At 44.2% G+C, this 16,414-nt stretch overlaps 1 protein-coding gene and 1 long non-coding RNA gene across 3 annotated transcripts; one reads left to right on the plus strand and one right to left on the minus strand.

Annotated features, from left to right (window-relative positions):
- Positions 1-510: 510 nt before the first annotated feature.
- LOC143512212 (uncharacterized) lies at positions 511-5,034 on the minus strand. Of its 2 annotated transcripts, none has more exons than XR_013130404.1 (4): positions 2,505-5,034; positions 1,449-2,120; positions 766-1,252; positions 511-647 (listed from the first exon to the last, which is right to left on the minus strand). It is a non-coding gene; the product is annotated as an uncharacterized LOC143512212 (long non-coding RNA). The 2 variants fall into 2 exon arrangements; XR_013130392.1 differs by having other exon boundaries at positions 1,449-1,932; positions 2,029-5,032.
- Positions 5,035-11,155: 6,121 nt separating this feature from the next.
- Positions 11,156-16,403, plus strand: mtch2 (mitochondrial carrier homolog 2). Its single transcript, XM_077002422.1, has 13 exons — positions 11,156-11,297; positions 12,105-12,189; positions 12,800-12,906; positions 13,171-13,194; positions 13,416-13,472; positions 14,252-14,309; positions 14,410-14,461; positions 14,646-14,705; positions 14,861-14,954; positions 15,130-15,177; positions 15,274-15,341; positions 15,618-15,693; positions 16,166-16,403. The coding sequence occupies exons 1-13, from the start codon at positions 11,211-11,213 to the stop codon at positions 16,250-16,252; spliced, it is 903 nt and encodes a 300-aa protein (XP_076858537.1). The 5' UTR covers positions 11,156-11,210; the 3' UTR covers positions 16,253-16,403.
- Positions 16,404-16,414: the final 11 nt, after the last annotated feature.

Below are 16,414 nucleotides of genomic sequence, written 5' to 3' on the forward strand. Positions count from 1 at the left end.
TTAAATTTAATCATCACTGTGATGCAGAATATGGTGAGCACAGGATATGCTATCCAACTGTGGCTGCATGCGCCAACACAATTACACTCCCTGTTAAACACAAGTTAACTTATGAAAACTTCAAACTTGTCATAATAGAAGCATTTCATCTCGGCCAGGAATTTCAGAAAGTTTAACTAAAGATGCTTTATTTTTGCCATCAGGACATGTGTAGTAAATTTCAGTACTTTTTGATTAGTCACATTCCATCATAGTCATGTTCAAAATGGTAAAGATCAGTAAAAAAAGAAATGCAAAAGCAAAGTAGCACAAACAATGTAAGGACAGAAGAGCAAGTGTGTTAAATGAAAGAGGACATGATCAAAAATAAAACGTTCTTGAAATTCTTTTGTGTTGGCATTCCTTATAACAATCACAAGACAGAACGGGTCAGCACTAACCTACATAATTTCTCACTGAAAAAGTTGAAGGGAACGAATGTAAATATCCTGGCCATAGGAAACTGATGGTCCGGTGGGGTCCACAGCAGCTTGAAGGTTTGCCATCTCTTGCTCATTTAGAGGGGTAACAATCTCTGGAACCACAACTCCAGATTCTGTTAAGGACTCCTCGTGGAAAATGGCACTTTCCCAATCTATGTGAAGATCCTAGATATTCATAAGGGATTTATAAATCAGGAATAATCACCAACTTTAAGATGTCAAAACTTTTATGTAGTTCTAGAGTATATGATCAATTAAAGAGGTGAAAATGATCAACATGTACCTCTACATTCTCAGCCTCATCATTGCTGTGCTGCAGGAATCCCATCTGCCAGATTTGCTGAGGAGTCATGTTTCCCTCTGTGTGGAGAGGGTGATGGTTCCAGCCCTCAGCAAAGGACTGAAGTAAATCTGAGGAGTCATGTTTTCCTCTGTGTGGAGAGGGTGAAGGTTCCAGCCCTCAGCAAAGGACTGAAGTAAATCTGAGGAGTCATGTTTCCCTCTGTGTGGAGAGGGTGATGGTTCCAGCCCTCAGCAAAGGACTGAAGTAAATCTGAGGAGTCATGTTTCCCTCTGTGTGGAGAGGGTGATGGTTCCAGCCCTCAGCAAAGGACTGAAGGTCATTGTGGAGACGAGGGAGAAACACATAATGCACAAGGAACATGTGTAGCATGTTTGAGATGTCCAGCCACCCGTCTTCTTCCAGGCTATGCAGGGCATCATATGTGCACGTCACTGCTGTCCACAAATCACGCCACAGTCGTTCGATTCTAAAAGTTTTCAAAGGTTTAAACATTTTTTGCTTAAGATAAATGTTGGTTCTCAGTTTTTATATCAAATAGCTACATTTTGGTACATGGCAATATTTATGTTAAAGTTTACTTATGAGTCACAATATTAATTACTGTACATTAAAATAAAGCACTGCTCAGCTTGTGTTATTATTTTACTAGAAGCTTGGCTTACTTGTCACGGTGAGGGGACCGGGTCGCCACCGGAGGGCGCGCATCTCGGCCAGCAGCCGATCCTAGCACACACCCCCGAGAACACAACCACTCCCACCATCACATTCTCCAGAATACTAACACCTGTGCACAATTATGTTGCTCTTTTTAAGCCCGCAGGTCGTCTGGTCCAGTGCTGCACATTGTATCAAGAGCCTTATTGGACCGTCCACGCGCTGTACCACAAGCTGCTGCCGTCCTTAATCGCAGAGAGCGATCTAATTGCTTGTTTGTTTTTCTTTGCCGCATTATGGAGAATAAACCCCCGTTCATTCCACCTGCGTCTCCGGCTGCCTCTGTCCCGACGCCTTCGGCGTCACATTACTTCAACTTACCTTTGGTTGTGCACACTTTTTCCAGAGATGAAACTTGCCCGATCTGTTCCCCTCACAGTGAACATAAAATTAGCAATCTCAAGGTTCTCCACACCTTGATCCCCTCTGACCCTTGCATGAAGATAAAAAAGTTTCAAAGAGACCACTGTGTTAATAAGCATGTAACAGTGAGGTTAACATACACATTTAAAAAATTGTATAACTTACCTTGACGGCAAACCATTAATCTCAACAGAGTTAAAAAAAAAGATGAGCCCAGTTGATGCCTTGTTGTTGTTGGCAACATCCAAGTACATTATCTACACATAAAAGGAACATAGCATGTAATATTATAGCTGTGACGGGCAGGGTGAGCGAAATAAAATGGAAGCGATCACGCCAAGTCTCAGGGAAAGAGGATGGTTTAATAGAAAAGTGCGCAAACCAAAAACCCGTGAACTGATCCAAATGAAGGATATAATGACCAGCGGTAAACTGGTACAAAGACAAGACATATATAAACAAACAAACGACCCTCAGGTGAGACGGATTGCGGGCTCTGCCCACCTGAGGGACGAACACAACACCACACCCACAGGACAAGCTGCCGCTGTAGACGGGGGCGACCAGTAGGGGGCTCGCCATAGCGTGACAATAGCCACCTAAAACATGCAGTAGAGATCACTAAACTGTCAAAAGGCCACCTTTCTTGAATAGCCATCAATGCCCCCAAAAATGACAATGTTATACCTGTTTGAGAGAGAGAGAGAGCAGACTTTCTTACTTGCATTCTATTAATCAGTGTATTTTTCAGGCACAAATAGAAAACAACCAACCTTATGAGTTTATGGTTTGTATCCACATGAACAAGAGAGAGGGGTGCCCTTACAGAATAGCTTCTTCTTACCACACAGCCTAACGGGACAAAATTCTACTTGCATCTACCCTGTGCATAGATGCCATTAATCTGCTCCACTGTATCCTGTGACCTAAAGACCTTAATCTCCCCATAACTAACCTGTAACCCACGTGAGGCATTTCAGTCTTGATGTTGGATACTACTGTATCTAGTTCCTGGTCACTCATTGTGCTGAATGACTAACACAGAGAAACTAAAATCCTTCATCCTGCGAAAAACTGTTCTCTCACTAACTCCTAGTAATTTTGCTATGCATGAGACAGGCAGTTGGATGTCCAGCAAGGACTTAAGCCTTTGCATTGTGATGTTAAATTTAGGACGCCCCATTATTCCTTGAACTGCCTCCAACTCAACTGAAGGTACTTCGTTTTATACCTGCCCTCTTACCAAGGTTCACAGCTCTCGGAGAGCATTCACTATCACTTCAGGTATATCAATTTGTTCTGCCAGGGCATCAATAATAATCAGCTCGTGTGTACAAATAAAGTTGAGATAGTCAAGGTCAAGACCAGATGCAGAATTGCTGACAACATTCTGCAGTACAGATGTGTACATCACGCCTTTCCCAACCAATGAAAATGTAGAGGAGCAGCAGGAACAATGTCATTGGTCAAAATCCGTTACTGCTTTCTGATTGGCTGTTTTCTGTGAATTCCGAGTGCGAATAATAATAATCAATGCCAGAAAATTAGCAAGCATCAGCAAGTTATGGTGAACAATAGAGGTGTTTTCAACGAAGGATTTTCATAGTCGAATCTGATTCGTCAGATTTTCCCTTTAGTCGAATCGGGTTTTTTTTTTTTATCTAGAGCACCTTAAACGGGATCCCGTTCTCATTCAGGACTTTTTTCCACTTCAAAGTAAAAACCTAAAACACTCAGATAAACGAATAAACATGTTAGGTTGGCTTTATTCAGCTTTTTTTTTTTTTTTTTTATGAAACGTTAGAGGTCATTCCAGGATTTTGGTACATTTCAGGGGTGGTCACTTCTGAAAATTTGATCTTCAATCTGATCATTTTTAGTCATATATTTCTTAGCTACAGGTTCTATACCAGGTATCACCAAATGGCGGACCACGGTCCGGATCCGGACCCGAACGCCGTCCTGTCCGGACCCAATCACATTCCTGATTAACTGGATACGGACCCAAAATGCCAAAAAAAATTTAATGGGAGACTATATTTTAAACCGGAGAATTTATTTTCAGACGAGTGTTACGTTCACCACCCATTTGAGTGTTACGTTCGTCCCCCCCCCGCTCAACAACTTTCGTTCGCCACCGCGGACCCGGACCTAAGGTCTGAGCTATCTGCCAAAAATGGACCGCGGAAAGATTTAATTGATTACCCCTGTTCTATACTATCAAAAAGTTTGATTCGTCAAGCTCAGATATGGAAGTTTTTTCTTTATTAGATTGGTGTGCAGTAAATTGGTATGCAGTAACAGAGTTGCAAATTTAGTCTAAGTTGTGGTCTACGCCAGGATCAGATGCTATCTGTAAAATTTAGCTATGTATACAAGATCAAGGACAAATATGGTTATATAAGTATATAAAGTAAATTTTGACTCTACTCAATATTAGTCTTACAATATGAGGAACAGGATTGCATTCACTGAGTGACACACACAACTTGGACAAACATATTTGGAAAAAAAACCTTAAAAATTGTTAGAGCACTTACCATTTTTCTTGCCCTGTGGGCAGGAAATGTCCTTGTGATGCAAATTCCTTTGTGCCAGTAAACAAATATTTTTAACTCTTTCTCTGCCAGATAAAATTCCTTATGGTAACAGGGCTGCGCGCATGTTGTGGGACACAAGTTAATAGTGTAAAAACTGTAACTGTCACGTAGGACAACGCCCCCTCTCGTAGCTGTCACTCTGGGTCCCCTCATGTCCGTGTTCCCTGCCTGTTTGTCCCGCCCTGCTCGTTGGTTTTGATGGATTCCTTGTTTGTTACCACGCCCCTGTGTCATTGTTAGCACCTGTCCCCAGTTTAGTTCCGTGTTCATATAGTCCCTGTATTTCCTCTGTCTGGTTGTCGGTTGTTTTGTCTATCAGTTGGTTTGTTCATCCTGTCGGTTCGTGCATTCGTGAGTTTACGCTGTGTTTCTGTTTTCCGTGTTTGTTCTGCCTGCTCCGTGTCTCCCGTCGTGTTTAAGTTCCCTGTCCCATTATGCCCGTGTACCTTACCTGTTCTGGCTGCCCTCCCGGTTTGACCCACGCCTGTCCTTTCGACTCTGATTTTGGTATTCCCTTCATTAAATCTCGCTCATCTCAGCATTTGTGTCCGTCTCCCCGCTTCGTGGCGCAAGCCACGTTACAGTAACATGCAATACAATGTAGACCAAAGAAGTTGTTTTCATAAGTAAAGGAGATGCATTTCAACAATATACAAGAGGAAGTAATTTATTTAGAGCTTATTTTATTTGTTAAATTTGGCAAAGGAGTTGGTCACCCAATGTGTGGGACAAGAGAAAATGGCCATTTTTTGAGGTGGTCCCTAGGTATTCTGTCTTTTGAATAATATCTAAGGAGCTTATTTTTCCACCAAATTTTACAATTTGTCTTATAACAAGTACATTGTAAAAAAAAATGTCATTTAGATATTTTGGATATGTACATTTGAAATTTAAGTGGTGGGACAGGAAATTTACCAAAATCCTGGAATGACCCAGAGACCATTAACCGTCAGTGCTCAGTGCGCATATCGAACTGTCAGACAGGCACTATGCAAAATGTCAGAAATATTTTGAATAAAATATGCCTGCCTGAAAATAAAAAAAATTGCCATGCAACAGCAAAAAAATATATAAGTAAAGGTTCAAGTAACAACAACAAAAAATGTTTATAGGCCTACTTGCCAAGACGCACCGCGACCGAAACAACAAACGGCTGAACTGGTTTTTTTTTTTTCGCCTTACCCGTTTTAAATGGTATGCCATGTTGGTTGATGTCGTGCGAAATTAAAGACGTTGATGACATAACGTGCACTTTACCTTGTTTGATTCATATTTATCTTTTTCAAAGTACTTTTGAAGTTTTTTTAGTAGCCATTATAATCTCGGCAGATGCTGATCCTGTAGCGAGTTCAGCTGCGCTCATTTGGATTGTGCAACTGCAGGGTGTGATTTATTAATGTGCTTTATTAATCCTAGCAGAACACACATTAAATAGACAACCACATAAACCCCATGTGATGACGAGACGAGCCACAGGTGAGACGAATCAGCACAAGACACAACCGCACCTACGGAGATTCACTGACATAGACGAGCAGACGCAGACAATGTAAACACACAAGGGAGGGGTCGGGGACCTCAACGTGACAGACTCCCCCACCAAGGGCACTACCCGTCCCGGGGTGCCAACAGGACCAAGTGCCCCGAACCCACATCGATGGGCGGATCCGAAGCTCTCAGTCCTGCACCTGGGAGATGACCGCCCTCGGTGGAGAGTCCGCCACGAACTGCTTAGAACACCCTCCCTGGGAAGACAGGGGAAAACACGTTAGACAAACATACAGGCACGTTGACGAACACACAAACAGGAACATTCACACACAGCGGCATGAGAGGGAAAATGGGATTAGGCAGACATACGGGAATACACACGAACACAGGGACAGACAGACATGTAAATGGTGCCAGGCTTCGCACCAGGAGGAGAGTGCAGGCACTGCGGTGGGCGGTCCTCTCCCCGCCCTCGCAGCAAACCCTACACCGGGTGAGGCGTGGCTGGCAGATGCTCCTGTATCCCTCCCGGTGGGCACGCTACCGGCTTCTGTGGAAGCCCTCGGGGGGCATTCCGCGGGGTAGGTCTGTCGACCCGCCCTCTCTCTCTCAGGGGAACCACCTCGGGGGAATCCCTCTCTTCCTCGCTCTTCCTCTCTGGACCCGACAGCGGGAGCGACCTCCATCTCCTCTTCTTCCTCACTGCCCAGGCTCCAGCTCATGGGCTCCTCCGGGCTGCCACCCCTGGAGTAGTCCATGGTGCTTCCCTCAGAGTGCTCGGGGGATACGCCCTCCTCTGGCCTCCTCCTCCCCCTCACAGACTTGGAGGAGCACTCCGAATAGAGCGAGCTCCCCTCATCCTCTTCCTCCGTCAATAGCTCGCTGTCCGTGTACTCGGTAAAACCCAAGCACACGGAAGGGGGACGGTCTTCTTCCTCCTCGCCCTCACCGCAGTATTCGGTGGGGGCGGAGCATACGGAGTGAGGATGGTCTTTCTCCTCGCCCTCACCGTAATACTCGGTGGGGCGGAGCATACGGAGGGGGGATAGTCCTCCTCTTCTCCCCCTTCACCCTCACCGTACTATACAGTGGGGGCGGAACAAACCGTGGGAGCCTGGTCTTCCTCTTCATCTTCCGACTCCTCCTCCCCGAACTCGCTCTCCGGGGTCTTCGCGGTAGAGCAGAGCTCAAGGACGCCTAACCTTATCGGACGCCTAACCACCAACCGGCCCTCCGGGTGCTGAAGCCCCCGCCAACCACCCCGACTAGCTAATGGAACTGATCAGTGGGAACCAAAGAGAATTAAATTCCTCCAACTGGTCTTTAGAGGAAGCAGACATTCTCTCCAGACAGATGTGATCAAGTAATACATTTTTGTAATGAGTAATATGCAGGTCCTTTTTTGTTTTCCAATTGATAAGAATGGTTTTACCGAGCGAAGTTGGTTGCGTACGTCGTTAAATGCTGCTCGAGCTCTCGCCACCTTAACGGTAAAATCTGAAAACGCAGAGAAAGTGATGCCAGACGCTGTAGGCCGCTGCGTTCGTCTAGATTTTGCTACGATGGTCGCACAATCTTCATGATAATGTAGACGGGCTATAACTGGACGAGAACGCCCCCGTGCTGAGGTTTCGGAGCCAGGGAGCGATGCATCCTGTCCACCCGCAGACATTCATCTAGAGAGAAAGCCTCTTGTAAAAGTTTGGAAATGTTTGAGGCCGTCACCATAAAGCCGGAGTCCTCCGGAATGCCGACAAGCCTCAGATTTTGCCATCGTGATCTAGACTCCAGGTCTTCACATTTTTCATCTAGTTTATGTAGTTCTTTGGTCATAAACTCGACCATCTTGAGGATTAGGAGAGGATAACTGTCCTTGGTATTTTATTCATTGGGTTTCAGAAATACCGTATTTTCCTAATTTGCTACTTTTTTCCCCGCAATTTGAACGATGCGGCTTATACCGAGGTGCGGCTTTTCTGTAGAATTTTCTTCACCTGTCAGGGGGCGGAGCAGAAAGTGAATCAGGTGGTAGGTCAAAGTTGTAAATCAAAGAAGAAAGTGCTCAATTTCATTTAGCAGCAGCCATGGACGAAATGTTGATTTCATAGGTGGGGGGGACACAAATGGCTTGAGAACTGGGGTGCAAGGGGGAGGGGGGTGGGTGTGTGTGTCGAACGTGGACGGGGGGGGGGGGGGGTTGGGTTCAGCACGAGAACTCAGAGCAGTCGTTTTCTGCGTGGTCCTAGGGCTTGATTCATCGCTATTTAAATATTTGTTTTAACCGTAAAAACAAATTCAGAGTCCCCTCCTTTGCACATGCATAAAGACACTACAGATGATATTAGGGAGTTACAGTGACTATAACTTAGTTTATTGGGCACTCTAGTTTTGTCCTAACTACACATTTAGACATAATACTGCTGTAATACTGCAAAGTCGTGGTCAGAGGTGAACATAGCCAGTGTGTATTTTATTTAAAATAACACCCTTGAGCCAGTGTGGCTTTGGACATAGATAATGCTGTGTAGTTTGCTGTGATGGATAATTAAAGTCTAGCTCTTATTTATGCATAGAAACATAAATCGACAATATAATCTGTAGCGTCTTTATGTGCGGATACACGAGGGGAGTCGGAATTCGACACAACACCGGCTGAAAGCCAAAACAGTCGCACATGAAATGCTACAGGCACCGTTCAGAAACTGATCAGTTCAGTTAAATTTGGTAGGTGCCGCTTATATTGAGGTGCGCTCTATAGTCCAGAAAATACGGTATTTCTTTGTTACTGCAAGACAGTCCTACAATCAAATTAAGTCATCTAACTCTGACATTGCAGGCACCGTTTCTGTCACTCCAGGGTCCAAGCCTTTCACAAAAGTCCTTGTTTTCTTTGTGAGACTGGTTGCTTGCTTTTGCAGAAATTGAAGATGGCAATGCGGTCTCCGAGGAGGGGATGTATTTTACCAGAGCTGCGTCATCCATCAGTGCTATGACAGCACTGTCAATCTGCAAAGAAGAAGAAAGAAACGAATCATTTTCTTCAAAGTTCACATTGCAAAACAATTCAATTCAATTTTAATTATACAGCACCAAATCCCAACAAACAGTAACCTCAAGCTGTGTCAGTGTCTCCAATTAACAGGAAAACCATGTATTCTGGGACAAATACAATAATAGGACAAGGGAGCTACAGTATGACCTTTAAGCAAACAAAAGAAAGTATAAATCAAACTCTCTCACTGCATCCAGCAGTAAATAACCATGTGTACACAGAGTTCCATTGAGCAAATGGTTTAGTGTTTGCTGGCTGGTATTATTCTGTTATTATTTATTTATATGTTGTATACAATACGCCCGGTAACAGTCATTCCCAATAGCGAACCGGTGAAATTCTCAGCCCGGTGCAGTGCCAGGCTACTGACTTGAACCGTGCTGAGTTAGGCTAGCATAGAGTATAAATTGTGATTTCAGTCTTGAACAGTCTTAAACTGATATTAGCAGGCGGCTAGCGCTCATAACGTGCTGCTTAATTGCTGTAGTAAACGTACTCAAATTGAAAAGAAGTACAATAATACTCAAAAACCCGTCAATTCACCGACTTTGATGTAATGTGAGATGTGGCCTATTTTTTTACCTAACATTATAAGCTAACAAGTAACGGTAACTTGCTGAGAAAAAAGTGCCAGTCGACAAACTTTGTTACTCACCTTTTGCTCTTCCATTATTGAAATGGTGTCTTCTGGCACCCCTCACCCACCTAGAAACTCACTTAAATCATTACAGCTTTTCTCGATTGTTTACACACATTGTCTGAAAGCATGCCTCATACTCTAAGAACTCTACAGACAAATTAAAAAAAACACACACAATGGGCAAAACCCCTCAGTTCTCTTTCAAAATGAAACTTTACATTCAGAATAATGTTATCTCTTCTCAAAATGGTATTTTGTTCTCAGATGAAACACACAAACCATCATATGAATAGGCATTTTTATAAGAACCAGTTGAACACTGATGTGCTCAATGTAAAACACTTCTCCATTCATCATAATGACTTTTTTGTTCAGTGTTATTTACAGACAGGAAATACATAAGTGTGTTGTAAAATATTTTAGAGTAGTGTTTTTATACTCAGAACACACATACACAGTAGCAAATATATTTATTTTTTCCCCCCAAAAGCAATGTACACAGTGTACATCCCACCCAACACAAAGTTGCACATACAGTGGCCAATTATATTCCTCCCCCTCCTCCGTCTTTTTGTGAGGCTGAATCCAACTTCATCAGTGAAGATGAATTGGTGGTCCACTGCGTCCACCTCTAGCTCAAAGATTCTCTGAAACACACATGACAGTATCAGAAATAGACATGGAGGAGTCACTATTGTGAAGCACAATCATTATGATTACAATACTGAAATATGTATCATTTATACAGTGTTGAGTGTATACATCAGTTGTGAGATTGTATAGGGCTTACTTGCACATAGTTATATCGCAGATCTTTGACTCTTTCTGAATTGCGTTCAAAAGGCAGCCTGTAGACCTGCTTCATCCTCAGATTATTTCTGCGCAAGACACGGTCCAGCGTTGATAAACTTACCCTATCAATATTTTGAAATATTGTTGTTTTCTATTATTTTTCTTTGTATTTTCCGTAATGTTATGGCATTATTTTCTAGTCAGAATTCTGACTTTAATCTCAGAATTCTGGCTGCCCTTTTTTTCCAATGCTCCCCCCCCCCCCCCCCCCGGCTTTTTTTTATAGTGGCCCTAATCCTCTTCCGTATATACTACATTAAAATTATAGTCAAATTAGATTCTTAGTCAAATTAGACAAATTAACTTGATCATTCAAATCAGGAAATATATTTTCATTTCAATAAAGGTGCAAATAAAGCATCAAAATGTATGTGTAATTGAAATGTGAATAGACGTGTACCACATTGCAAATGTAAATGGAACTATTCCATTTGAATTTGAGCTCAAAGTATGAGTGGAACATGTAAATGAAAATGCGTATTACATTTTCATTTTAATATTGAGACAGAATAACTTCCATAGATATTGTTCCTTTGTCTGTTTTGTTTGTCTTTCAGCAACCGTTTATACAGGTTTCCCGTGCTGGCTTTTATTTTGACGGAAAAGTCACATGATTTTCCAGCAACCGATCCGATCACGTGATTGGGGCACGTCGTCGACCCTTTATCACGTGACGGGGGTGACAGTTGGAGAATCAGGGGGACGGTGCATAATGGCGGACACATGTGGTCAAGTGATCCTGGGGTCCGGGCTGACGGTGCTCTCCCAGCCTCTCATGTACATCAAGGTTTTGGTGCAGGTACGAACACCGCTGCGGTTCATATCTACGCGAACATACGTTAATCGAGTCAGTGCAGCACGGAGTGAAGGCTTTATCTGGTCGTGCTGCCGACATGGTGGTGGTGGAGGTCAGACCTGCCCAGCCCAGCTCAACCCCCACCTCCCTGCTGCAGCGAGACGCGGCTGTGTACGGACATGCACGGGGAAAACCCGGCTGGGGAGCCGTAGCTTGTTAGTTGGTTGGTTATCCAGCGGTAAATGTGAGGAGGTTGCTGTCATTGAGCTGTCAGCAGTGTTGGATTAAAAGTTGGTGGGCTGCTCACAGCTCTTCTGCGTGTGTGATGGTTTTAAACAACACACTCCTGCTTGGGTCACGTTAGACTACGTTGGCCAGGCTGCTGACCGAGCCAGCTCACTCTTGTTGTATTTATGAATGTTGATGGTGTACACCGCCCCTGCTGTTTGTTCCAGGACACACACACACACACACACACACACACAGGGAGTTGTCTCATTCTTCGAGATGACTTTAAGGCCACACTTTCTACATTGTGATAAAATACCCGTAAGGCTAGTTTAACAGGAAGGCTCGTTTAACTCTTATTTGATACATGTCGGTGTTTCACGCTTTAATTCTGGTTAATGGTGAGGTTAAGTAGCCTCTTTGCTGGTTCATGTCTCTTCTCACCAGTGAGGATGTCTTGTGTGAAGTTTGAGCAGCTCCTTCAGATATCTTCAGTCTCTGATCCCATTCTCCACGTAGAGATGATCATAATGTCCTTCCTGGACCCTGGCATGTTCATAATGCTCTTCTCATCACCCTCAGGTTGGGCACGAGCCTCTTCCCCCAACTCTCGGCAGGAATCTGTTTGGCAGACAGGTGTATCAGCTCCCAGGGCTATTTTCATATGGTAAGATTAATGTTTCCCTAACTCTAGGATTTTGTGTGGTGCTTCTCATACTTGTACTGTATCTGTTTTTTAAAATGCACATTGCAGTGATCTCAAACTGTGGATACAGTATCAGTCAAATTTATTTATATAGCGCTTTTTACAACACATGTTGTCACAAAGCAGCTTTACAATAGTATGGGTCCAGATCCCTAATGATCAAGCCAAAGGCGACAGTGGTGAGGAAAAACTCCCTATGATGGTGGGGAATAGGAAGAAACCTCGGGAGGACCAAGACTCAAAAGGGAACCCATACTCCATTGGGCGGCCCGTTAGCACAAGTCCGTATTTGTGGTCAGAAGGTGGTTCTATAGTTATAGTTATGGTAAATAATGTATGTTCAAGAAGTTTGTGTTCCAGTACAAACTTTGTTGAATTTGTATTTTCTATTTGAGCTCTCATACCCTTGAGACAGAGCAGAGATGCCTGTTGTGTGCTTTTGAGTTTTTGCTTAGTGACCAGTGAGTTGTTTGCTACTAGAGTACAGTGAGATGGTAAAGGTGTGTGTACTTTAGCAGTGAATGATGTGTGTGAAATTGTTAAACTTGAACTGATTTTGTTATTTTAACAGCTAAACACATAATAAAGATGGATGGGAAGCTGGGTCTGTTCAGCGGTCTGGTGCCCAGACTCTGTGCAGGCACCATGGGCACCGTTGTTCACAGTCAAGTGCTGCAGGTAGGACTCAAGCTGTGGCTTCTTTTCTGTGGCATGTTTGATGAAACTTTTGCAGCATTAGCATTCTTACCTTAGTTAGGGCTGTTTCCATCGTTGCCCTAAAGTTCTCTAGCTCCTCGAGAGCAGACTGGTGAGAAGCAGCATGGGCTCCAAGTTTCTCATTGTCTTGTTTGTGGTCACCTGCTCCTGCACAGTCACATGACCACAGCTGAGAAGTTTACATATAAACGGCTATATTAACTCAACTTTTAACATCCTCCCCAGAAATGCCAGGAAAGCAAATTTGAGGTAAGGTCCTCTTCACTTGTTCACTTCATAAATCATGTGTTATTACCTAGAAGTGACAAGCCTTAATAATATTCATAAGATCTTCAGAAGTCACTTGTGATGCCCTATTTTTGTACCACATCCTAGGTACACATGGTTTCACTGTAGAAGTTTGAATGTCTTAAGCATGTTCAGGACCAGGTGGGTCAGGCTGGTTGTCCAGACTTCTCTTCCTCTTCCAGGTCATGCGTAGCGGCCAGAAGGTGGAGGAGGGCTCTCTGGAACATGTAGTCAATGAGGTGAGTCTCATTGGTAGGATTAGAGTGTTGTTGCCTACTGTGGACATTTAACTGTGTGTCATGTGCGTGAAGGCACCTGCAGGACTTCCTACTCTGGAACAACAACACACAGACGACTTCATTGTCTTCACGTTACTAGATGTTTGTTTCTTGGTCTTTTTATTAGTTTGGTCTTCAAAATTAGTATATTGATCTTTTATGTTTCTGTTTTAGAATTTGTGCAGCTGTAGTACATAAGCCACAGTGGGACTGTAGAGGTTAACAGGGGCATGACAATGGGGCTGTAGTTTTTACATGAGGTCACTGCTGGGTTGAGAATGGTGCCCCAGACATGGAGAACAGAACCTAATTGTATAACCTGTTTCTACTGGGGTGGGGATCTCCAAGGAAATGGCTGGTGAGTATATATGACTATATTTCTGTTAAATCATGGAGTTTGTTGGAAACTGAGTAGATCTGTAGCAGTTGTAATTGTGAGTCCTACAGCTCATTATTGACCCAATGAATGTGTGCTTGTACAGGTCGGGCGGGTGCGTGTGTGTGTGCTTGTGCAGGTCGGACGTGGTCGGGCGTGTGCGTGCGCAGGTCGGGCGTGGGCGTGCTTGTACAGGTCATGTGGGTGGGTGGGCACGCTTGTACAGGTCGGTCGTGTGCGTGTGTGTGCGTGCGCAGGTCGGGCGTGTGCGTGCGTGGGTGGGTCAGGCGTGTGCGTGTGCGTGCTTGTACAGGTCAGTCGGGCGTGTGTGTTTCTCATGCTGCGCTCTTTCTCATCGCCACAGACAACCAAGGAGGTCATAGCACGCTCCTGCGCTACAATAGTCACACATCCATTCCACGGTACGGCTCCTGCATCTGCACCTCAGTTTGGTTGCTATAGACCTGTGTGGTTGTCCTAGACATGTTCGTGTTAGTGATGCATTTTTGTGGACGCTTCTAGTGATCACTCTTCGGTGCATGGTCCAGTTTATTGGAAGAGAAGCCAAGTACAGGTCAGTCTGGGGCTCCTCTGTGCCGCCCCCCCCCTCTCCTGTGCCCCCCCCCCCTCTCTCCACGTTCGTCTTAGTTTGCTGATGTTGTTTCTTTGTCGTTTCAGTGGTGTCTAGTTTGCTGATGTTGTTTCTTTGTCGTTTCAGTGGTGTCTAGTTTGCTGATGTTGTTTCTTTGTCGTTTCAGTGGTGTCTTTGACTCCATTGTTACGATCTACAGGGAGGAAGGAATACTTGGATTTTTTGCGTAAGTCCTAAAATCATTGTGAGGATGTTAATGTGGGTGTTGATGGGGCTAAAGGGTGTTGACCATCAGGATTACCTGTTTCTGCACCTCGTGTGTGTGTGTGTGTGTGTGTGTGTGTGTGTGTGTGTGTGTATATGTGTGTGTGTGTCCCACAGTGGCCTCATCCCGCGTCTTCTCGGCGACATACTGTCTCTCTGGATTTGCAACATGCTTGCTCATCTCATCAACACGTACGCAATTGATGACTCAGTAAGTGTGTGATGTTGGGTGTGCCTGGGGTGTGCTGGAACCCCGTATGTCCGTAATAGAACCCGTCTGTAATTGAAACTGCTCAAAGTGTTGAATGTATTGGTGGGGAATAATTTTCAAGAATTTTCTAGCATATCCTGTGTCTTTTTTGTCTCTCTCTCCCTTTCCATTGTAGATGAGTCACACAGGCGAGATTAAGAACTGCGCTCAGGCTGTGACTGGGGTGAGTAACTTGGACTGGGACCAGTCATTGGTTTTGAGGTTCCACCTGCAGTGGTCTTTGATGGCCAGTCTAATATCTGCGATTCTCTCCATCTAGTTTTTTGCGAGTATGCTCACGTATCCCTTTGTGTTGGTGTCCAACCTAATGGCAGTCAATAACTGTGGGTGAGTGCTATCTGGATCTTAATATCAAATGTACATACTCTGTATAATTTGTGTTTTTTACCTTTTGTCCCAGTTTGAGCAGTTTTAAGATTTGGGTTCCTTAGTTACCCTGTAGCACTACTACTGAAAGGACACTTGTGACACGAGCGCTCACACTCGTGACACGGGCGCTCACACTCGTGACATGGTCTTGGTGAGCAGCTTTTGTGAGGCTGTGGGTGATTCTCTGGCTTTCCTCAGTCAAAGAAAAAAACCAATTTTTCTCTCCTGCTTTAGGTTGGCTGGGGGTCTCCCACCTTATGCTGCAATCTACCCAACCTGGCTTGACTGCTGGAGACACCTGAGCCGAGAGGTCAGCAAACAGACGCACACTCACTGAGCTGGGTTCTGCCCCTCAGACACACCCTCACTCAGTCAGTTTTATGTATCATCTTGCTCTTAGAAGGTCTTAATATTTGGTATATATAACCTCAGATGAAGTACCCCACATGACATTACATAATCTCATTATTTAATAAAACCAAAATGCAGCGTCAAGGTGTGAAAGGTGAGATCCACCCACACTGGTTCTACAGGGACGAAGATTGGCAGTAGCAGCCAGGTGCTGTTAACCAGAACCTGGACTACCCTAACCAGAACCTGAGCTAACATAATCTTAATCCTAACCTAGAACCTGAGCTAATCCTAACCCTAACTCAGAACTTTGTTGTAGGGCTGAATAAGACAGAGGTTAATCGTTCCTGCACTGGTGTCTAGGAAGCAGGACTCTTATCTAACTGTGTTTGTACATCTCCCACCCCCCTCTCCCTCCCTCCGTCTTTCAGTGCAATATGAGCAGAGGCAACAGTTTATTCTTCCGGAAGGTTCCAGTGGGGAAGACGTATTCTCTTGGCCAGAAGCGATTCTTCTGAATGGGTGACCAGCGCCGTAGTCTTTAAATATGATAATATAAACAGGATGGTCTGACTGTCTTGTGGGGGATCTCCTAGTCCTTTATGTACTTGTTAATTATATATTTTTTTTGTCCATGTTTAAAAAAATATTAAATTTCCATTATTTTCACATGGAGTTGT

The sequence above is a fragment of the Brachyhypopomus gauderio genome, chromosome 1 (genome assembly GCF_052324685.1).
Source record: "Brachyhypopomus gauderio isolate BG-103 chromosome 1, BGAUD_0.2, whole genome shotgun sequence".
In the NCBI taxonomy this organism is placed as follows: Eukaryota; Metazoa; Chordata; class Actinopteri; order Gymnotiformes; family Hypopomidae; genus Brachyhypopomus; species Brachyhypopomus gauderio.